At 33.2% G+C, this 9,489-nt stretch overlaps 1 protein-coding gene across 2 annotated transcripts in view; it reads left to right on the forward strand.

The window, feature by feature from the left end:
- Positions 1-9,489, forward strand: part of smyd3 (SET and MYND domain containing 3) — a 186,867-nt gene that overhangs the window by 162,420 nt on the left and 14,958 nt on the right. Inside the window, exons 9-10 of one of the 2 annotated variants that reach the window (XM_016492449.1) lie at positions 3,750-3,861; positions 4,242-4,416. In XM_016492449.1, coding sequence (XP_016347935.1) covers positions 3,750-3,861; positions 4,242-4,416 — 287 coding nt within the window. The remainder of the gene's footprint in view (positions 1-3,749; positions 3,862-4,241; positions 4,417-9,489) is intronic. The other variant, XM_016492450.1, reaches the window with a different exon arrangement.

Consider the following 9,489-nt stretch of genomic DNA (forward strand, 5'->3'; position numbering starts at 1 on the left):
TGCAGGTGTTTTGAGTTGATTAGCTGATTGGCATGTCACCATATTCTAATTTGTTGAGATAGTGAATTGGTGGGTTTTTGTTAAATGTGAGCCAAAATCATCACAATTAAAAGAACCAAAGACTTAAACTACTTCAGTCTGTGTGCATTGAATTTATTTAATACACGAGTTTCACAATTTGAGTTGAATTACTGAAATAAATGAACTTTTCCACGACATTCTAATTTATTGAGATGCACCTGTACTTTTGACAGCAAAGTGCTTTTAATGTGTAGTCGGACTAAATGAGGATACATTTGATAAAGCCTTATACTTCCTGTCATGCTTTGTTCACTGAAATGTTTTAATACACAGTGCACTCTAAACAGTGCTGAAATGAATAACATGATTATTGAATTTACACTAATAAACAAAGTCTGAACCACCGTCTACAATTTGAATCCTGGCTCTCTCCCTGTAATTAGGCTGTTCACGTTAACCAGAAAATGTCTTTTTCATTGAAAAGGAGCAGCAAATAGAAAAGTTTTTCCTTTGTGCAAGCAGATGTATAATTTCATGCTTCAAAGCCATTTTATAACTATAGAGATTTGACTAGAATGCGAAATGGATTCAGGTAAAAAGATGTTTTCTGACGTCAAAACCTGCAGAGGGTTTGGTGTGATTGACAAGTTGCAGCACGTTTAACATGTTGAACAATAAGTGAGTTCATGTGCAGTTATGAGTATTATAATGATTTCTGCAGTAGAAGCAGAGGATTGTGGATTGTGATTGAAGTTAGCCTGTGGGTTTCTGGCCTCTTATGACATCATGCACATATCTCTCTCCTGCATTTTGGACAGCCTGCACTTTATCTGATAAATGATGTATAAAGCCTGCATAGTTTGTATGGACTGAGTGCACTGGAACAGAAACACATAACAGGACACTTTGAACAGCTTACTGTGAATATCTGATTCCATTTGGTCTCTAAAAATACATTTAGTTTCTCAACCTTTGGCTGAACAATACAAATATCTCCACACAGTTATAACTGGCTTCATGAAATATCTCCTGCAGTAAGGTTGATGCATTTATGCATGTTTATGGGGCATACAATTTTTTTTCTTTTTATCCCATTCATACATATATGCATGGTGGTCTTTCTCATACCAGAACAATTTTTTACCATCATTCTGGTATGTTGTCTTGCTTCGATGCTTGCAACATATTTTTCAAACCAATACAGGATCCTACCTGTATGTGGTCTGAAATAATATGTTGCAAGATGTAGTTGTAGATATTTATTATTACAAGAACAAATGTGAACGGCATACATTTAAAAGTTTGACTTTCTGATGGACAGTGTTGTCTTTTTTTATTTTTTTTGTTTTGTTGAAGTGCCATATTTTATGTATGCTACCTGTTTGGAATGTTACAAATCATGTCTATATTATGTAGTTAAAGACTATTTTAGAAACCATCGGTAATTTATATAATTACAATAATTTATGATAGGCCATAGTCTGGTTTTGTAAGGTTAAATGCTTATAGAATAAAAAAAGAGTAAATATCAAGGTCAAAAAATTGTCGAGGTCCATGAGGAAAAAAAAATAACAACAGGAAAATACCATGTTAAAAAATTCAGTAAAACAGTAATATTGTCAAATATTATTACAATTTAAAATAACTGTTTTCTATTTTAAAATGTAATTTATTCCTGTGATTTTGTGCTTTTTTTGTGGAAACCATGATACATTTTTGAATTCTTTTTTTTTTTCACTTTTTAATGAACAGAAAGTTCAAAATACCAGAATTTATTTGAAACAGAAATCTTTTGTAACATTTTAAATGTCTTTACTGACACTTTTGACCAATTTAATGTGTCCTTGCTGAATGAAAGCATTAAACAAAACACCTCACAGACCCCAATGAGTAATGAAGAGTTATTTAGCGAGAACGCCATAATGGAAAGGTGCTATTTAGGTCGAAGCAGTTCTGCGAAAGACTTTAAATTGATTGTGTGTGTGTGTGTGTGTGTGTGTGTGTGTTGTCAGCGCTGTGACTATTCACCTCTGATGCATCACACGGCTTTGATGTCTCAGAGGCACTTATACGTGTATCCCCAGGGGCCACACAAACACACACGTCTCTCCACAGGGATTTGAGTGTCTGACAGACCCCCCTATGGCTCCGACTCGTCATCACACTTGTCCTGAAATAAAGTTGCCCTCTCAGAAACAAGCCCGTTCAGTCTTCACACACCTCACGGCTCTGTAATCTTGACAGCTTCTCTCATTCTCCTTTGAATGTTTTTGTTGTGTTGTAGGGAGGAAGCTCTTTGATGTTTGATGACCCCCCCACCCCCTCATCATCCTTTACAATTTAAGCATCACTGCACCACACTCACAAATTTGAGCTATAATGCAGTAAAAGTTCAAACTTTGGTCTAGGACAAACTTGAATTGAACAATTGCAGCATTTGTGTGCAGTGAAGAATTTTGTGAAGTTGTGATGCATGAAGCATAATAATAAGGATGTTTTTTGTTGTTGTTAAACAGTTTTAATGGACTGTTTTGAAATGAGTATATATGAATATAATTATTAATTTAATTTAATTTTAGAATTTATGCATTTAGCAGACGCTTTTATCCAAAGCGACTTACAGTGCATTCAGGCTATAAATTAAGTACATTTATAAAATAATATTTGAATAAATATTTTTAAATAAAAACAATATTTTATAAACATAGAAAGCAAATACAGTATTTATTCACACCTAGTAAGAGTGTAAATAAATAAATTATTCTTTAAAGGGGTCATATGATGCATTTTCAATTTTTCCTTTCTCTTTGGAGTGTTACAAGCTCTTGGTGCATAAAGAAGATCTGTAAAGTTGCAAAGACTAAAGAAATCGCCAGCCGCGCCGTTCTCAAGCCCGTGCCTCTACTCACTCTAACCCTCCCGCCGTTCCTCACGCTAGCCCCCGGCCTCTGCTCACTGTAGGCCGCGGTGTGTGACGCTGTTTCGTTGTGAAAGCGAAACTACTTTGTTTGACCTTCCAAAAATGGACACGACTAGAAATCGCAAATTTTGATTAACTTTGACAATTAATTAATCTTTGTCTTCTACTGACAATCTTTTGTAATCTGTTTTTTTATAATAATAAAAAAACATATCTAAGATATATGTATAAATATAAATGCATTTTAATATAATACAATAAACATATAAATACATGCATACTGTACATAATATTCAAACAAATTTTTAAATAAATAATTATAAATATTAAATATAAATAAATTTCCTAATATAGATAAATAAAAAAATATATGTATATATAAATAAATTTATTATGAATTTATATAATAAATATGTTACTTATTCACACATAATAAGGGTGTAAAAACTTTTTGATTTGTGGTTTTATGTCATTTTTGCTGTTAATTTATATGGTGATTTTTCTTTTAAATTAGATACATGTATTTATATAAATAAACAAATATAATTACAGTTGATACCAATAAATACATTTATGAAGTAAATGATATTTAAATATTTGTAAAATAAATAAATAAATAAATAATAATTTACAATTTTACATTTAAAATTAAATTTAAATATAAATAGTACATGTATTGTTTATTTATCAGGTAAATCAATAAATTAGGTCAATAAAGTGTTATGTTATTTTTGCTATGGCTTCTGTTGGTTTAAAAAAAATTATAATAATAATAAAATGAATTCATGTGAGATTATTTTGTGAACAGGACTGTGACATGCTGGCTGGAGAGAAGACGGCATGGACGTCCTTAAGAGACGCCATCCCGCACCTGGAGCAGCTTCAGTCGGAGCAGCGTATCCTTCACAGCCGAATCAGGGGCGAGAACTGACTGTATCTCAGGGTTTAGCAGGGTGATGTGAACTAGCCTGTAGCAGTTTTGCTCTGGAAACAACTGCTAGTCTCTGCAAACTATGCCCGATACTGTAGTCAGACACTGCAGTGAAAGGTGTGAGGACAAAGCTGTCAGTTCTGTCTAGCTCGCTTGCTTTTACCCCTTTGGACACGTGTCTGATGTATGAAAGAAAAAGCAGGCTGTCTTCCCCATGAAATAATAAACATAGATTGTGATTTTTTTGTGCCAGTGTCTCCACCAGGCTTTGTAACTAGCTTAGCAAGACTTCCTTGATCTTAGCTACTGTAGTTTTCATAATACATTTCAGCTTGTTTTTATATGTATCCTTAACTGTTTAATCAAAAGGCTGGGAGGAGCTGCTGAAAGAGGGCAAGGCTTTTTTGCACAGATACGCAGATGTCGTCCCGGACAGGAACATCTATGTGCTCAGGCTGCTGGATCTGGCCATGGATGCTTGCATTAGTCTGGACGACTATGAGACGGCGCTGGAGTACGGCAACAGAGCTCTGGAATCTTACAAGTGAGTGTCTGCAACAAAAAGTTGCTTTCTGTTTCTTTACTGACAGATTTTCCTGGTAAAGCCCCATGGAATACACCTCCATCACATCCTCAAATCTATAAAAGTCCCATTATGACTGTGACTCACATAGACTCGCTCACGTCTGAAGACCAAAAACAGACAAGTGCAGATTTAGTTCTCAGAAACGCTAGACAGTATCGAAGAATAGATCCCCATTATAGTATTTATCTCGAATAATAGATTTATTCATTGGCATTAGGGTAGTTTTTAAGAAAGCTTTCTGTGATTCAATCTCATTTCTTTTTCATCTATACTTATAGTTGCTTGTAATGGTGAAAAAATGACTTAGTCACAAACTGTCTTTAAATTCTGAGGTATCCTTAACAAAATGGTAACCGTAGTTTTAGCCAAAGTGATGTGGTTGCTACACTTAGTGGTGTTTACTAAAACTATGCTACCTTTCAAATGTTTGATGTCAGTAATATTTTAAATAAATTGATACTTCTGTTTAGCAAGGATGCATTAAATTGTTAAAAAATGACAATCTAGACAATAAAACGTATAATTTTGCAGAATGATTCTATTTCAAATAACTGTTGTTCTTCAAAATTTCAGGCAATTAAAAAAAATTATGAAAAATAAAACCTTTATTTACTTTATTTTAATAACTTTTATTAACTTTATTTATTATTTGTTTTTTTTTTATTATTTATTTATTCCAAATCAGCGTATTATAATTATTTCAAAATGATCGTGTGACACTGAAGGAGCAATGACTGCTGAAAATGCTTTGCAGTTAGAGAAAATAAATAAAGTGTAAAATATATTTCAAATAGATAACAGCTATATTTACCATATATTTGGCCATTTTTATTCTATTTTTGAATAAATAAATGCAGCCTTGATGAACATACAGTAACACTCTCTTTCCCAATAAAATAAAATAATTTTACTAACCCCGGACATTTTAGCAGTATAGTATTGGATGCCTAACTGATCAAATATATGATTTTTACTTGTTGGATAATAAAACGGGCAAAAAATCTTAAACTTAATAGAATCATGGTGGCAAGATTTGGCAAATACCACTCACATTACATTATGTTCAGAAAATGTCAAAATCTACTTGTTACTATTGTAAAATCATTAAAAATTTTAACGTTATCTTCTTTAAATAGTGTAAGTAGCTGGCAGTATGTTTTTGTTATACTAGTTTTGGCACCACAGTTTCAATGTTTTAACAAACTATGTTTTGGAGGAAACCATGGTTGTTTTTGTATGGGATTCTAACTGGTTTATTTATTAGATGTTGAGTTATTGAGAAAAGCGTTATACATTAAAATCTCAGGACATTTACCATGATTGTACATCCTGCTTATGCAGTATGTTGCCTATCCTAATACCAGGGGTCTTAACCTTTACCAAAAAAAAAAAAAGCTTGTTCAGCTGTGTTTAAATGGGACAAATGGATCAATTTAGGAAAGGGCAGACTTCAGGTGAAATCTACCACAGGACGGTATTCATCACCAACTACTACTGAATCAATGTGCACAACACCAATCTTAGCATTGTGCACCGTAGCCACTATATGACTTCCCATGAGACGTGTAGAACAGAGCAGCGTTTGTGAGTGCATTCCTGTCTGGAGGAGGTTTGGGACTCTTCTACTGTGGTGTTTCATTTGTGGTTGTTGGAAAAAGCTGTTTGGAAATGTCTCTTTCCCATAGTGCTGAGAATAATAGATACCTCTAGGCTAAACGCAAAGAGATTATTGACTTCAAGCTCCTGCAGATGTCAGTGTGTAGCGGCGCTAGACCTCCAGTGATTTCCACTAAATCCAAATGTAGACAGTAAAGAAACAGTCGGATCAGAGCTTCGGAGGCATTGGACCTTGGAAAAAAGTGAAATTACCAAACAGCTTTTCCCCTGTCAGATGTGGGGGATATGAATATGGCTGTTATTTTTCTACTGCGCTGGATCCCGTCTTCCCATGTCAGCTAGTGCAAAGCATAAAAAAAGTTTTTATATCGCCTGTTGGATTCTTATTCTCCAGCTTTATACTGCGTCTGATTAATATTTATGGTGCCGAGGGAGTGCCGCCAATGCAAGGAAGAGGAAAAATGCTCCTATAATGGCTTTTTAAATGCCGAATTGACATTGAGATTGATGCTTGCCAGTGTCGCCGCAGTTTCTGCTGTTAGTACAACAAGATAAATGCATGTTATAAAGAAAGATAAATACTTTCAACCGTTTGGTCATTTTCATTGCATATCCTTCAAGCGCTGATAATTGCTGCTTTCACAATGATTTCTTTACTTGTCTTCACCATAGAAAATGTAAGGCTGAAATCTGCTACTCAAAGAGGTTTACGTTTTGAAATACTAGACTAATATAATATAGAAATACCTGGGATATATACAGTACCGTATAAAAGTTTGGAGTTCCCTAGTGGAAAATAAATATACTAAAATGTATTTGAAATACATTTATTTTGTGCTAAGTATACTACATATACATTTACATATTTATGTACTTAATAAAAATAACCTGAAATTGTACTTTTAGTATACTGGTATACATAAACTGCTAAATTGGAATAACTAATTTTGTGCTTTAATTGTGCGGAAGTTGTGCTGAAATCCAACTAAAGATATACTGAAGTATATTTGATTGTGCTAAAGTGGAACTAAAGCAAGTATACTTCAGGTACACTTTACATAGCTTGCAATTAAAGACCAATATTATTCAAAGATCATACAATCCTCATCAGTAGTGACATTTAAACACATTTTAGGATTAATATTAAGAAATGTGCACTGTGCACAAGTAGTACTCCAAATAAAGTTTAATTATCATTTTTATATCAGTAAGTCTCGAGCGATATGTCAGTAAATATGTTAATAGATTTGAACTATGCTTAGTATGAAATAAAAGTATTTTAAATAGGCTATATGGCTTTTTCACTAGGGTTAGTAAGATTTTTTTTCAGCGAGGAAGCATTCAATTGATCAAAAGTGACAGTAAAGACATTTACAATGTTACAAAATATTTCTATTTCAAATAAATGCGGTTATTTTGAACTTTCTATTTTTTAAAGAAAAAATCACATCTCGGTTGTCTCACAAATATTAAGCAGCACAACTGTTGTCTTAAAATATATATATAAATAAATATTTCTTGAGAATCAAATCAGCATATTAGAATGACTATCGAAGGATCATGTGACACTGGAGATTGGAGTAATGATGCTAAAAAAAATCAGCTTTGCATCACAGGAATAAATTACATTTTAAAATGTATTCAAATAGAAAACAGTTATTTTAAATTATAATAATATTTCAGAATATTACTGTTTTTACTGTATTTTTTTGGTCAAATACATGCAGCCTGGCTGAGCATAACTGTCTTCTTTCCAAAACATTTTCCCAAAACAACAATTTTGAACGGTAGTGTACAGTATGTTGCATGCAAATAAATGTCAGTTTTGTCCGATTGCAGCAACTTTTGAATGGCCGTCAATGAAGAAAAAGCTTTTTGCTCTCAGAATGTTTTTTAGCACAGCACATTACAGAAATAATGTCCATACACCCAACCAAAAGTTTACAGCTGTGCCTTGTTTTTTCCCCCGCTTTATTTCATTATCATTGCACATGCCCTCTTTATTCGCTTGAAAATGGAGGTTAAGAGTCATCAGGAGTCATAATATCCATCAAACATTTGGGCAGAGAATCAGTAAAAATCACAACATGGCCATGAAGGCTGTGAAAGCGGTTTTGTTTAAGTGACAGCTCCAGTCATCACGTAACGCCGGGCTTCATGACATTCCATTACAGCTTGATTCAGTATTCGTCATGCGCCTTTGTTCTGCGTTTCAAAATTGTGAAGTTCATTATTGGCCTTGTCTGGGATCCCAAATTATTTCTGGAATTGGCTGGTCCTGTGTTCGCCATGTGAATGCTTTCTGAACAGGCAATTATTAGAAGTGGTCCTGCCCCCGTCCTCTTGTCATTCAGGCTACAAGAGGTTTGGAAAGAGATACTGGCTGACAAAGCAATAATAGATCATTCACATCACAAGAGAGCTTGAACGCCCTTGCAATCACACAGGAAGAAAATTCAATTTGGTTAACTTAAGAAACGTCAACATTTGTTTTCTATCTGTTTGGTGCGATTTGTTTGCAAAGAAACTGGATCCTGTTCTACGTGTTGCATGTTAAATAAGGTCGCTGCCGGCTATTGCAAGATAAATAGACATTTATTTATGCAGCGATTCTATTTGGGGATCAGTCAGGCAGTTTAGTGAGAGCCACTGAATTGTTTTAATTGCTCAAGTGCCTAATATATGCAAAGTGATGAATTAGTGTATGCTGTTTTTAGCCAGTCTTTTCACAATAATTAATTTGATTAGAAAATTAGCATTGCGGATTCTCATTATTTATGTATGACGATGCTTTGCATTTTACTTTGAACTTTTATTCCGTCTTTAAAACCTAGACCTAGGGATATTCAATTATTTGACAACTTCCATAAGGGGTGCTTAGTCTGATCTGTGTTTTGCTTTCACAGGGACCAAAATTAACACTAACTGAGTTTTTAAAAAAGGTAAATTGGCTTTGCAAGTAAAAAATGCTAAAAAAAAAAAAAAAAAAAAAAAAGCATAAATATATAATTGTTATTTTTAAATACTTATATTTAAATATATTTTTGTATACTAATTATTTTTAAATAATTATAAAAGAATGAAATTCCCTTCATGTCTTGTTATAGGTGTAGATAAGAGTTCATTTGCAAAAACCGATAACTCTTACCGATAAAGTTTTTTTTATTGCGCATTCCAAGTATTATCAATCAAACTGCAAGTGGGTTGTTTTGATTAAGTAATAATAACTTAAACAAATACTAAAAGTAACAATTTATATAATTAAATAATTTACAAAATTAAAATTCATTGAAAGTATGTATTTTTAACATATTAAAAGTTTTTTTTTATAGCAAAAGCAAATAACTCCAACAATCATTTTTTGGCAAAAGCAGATAGCTCCACATTTCATGTTTTAGAGTTTAAAAAAACACT

The sequence above is a fragment of the Sinocyclocheilus anshuiensis genome, unplaced genomic scaffold (genome assembly GCF_001515605.1).
Source record: "Sinocyclocheilus anshuiensis isolate Anshui unplaced genomic scaffold, SAMN03320099.WGS_v1.1 scaffold222, whole genome shotgun sequence".
NCBI classification, from domain to species: Eukaryota; Metazoa; Chordata; class Actinopteri; order Cypriniformes; family Cyprinidae; genus Sinocyclocheilus; species Sinocyclocheilus anshuiensis.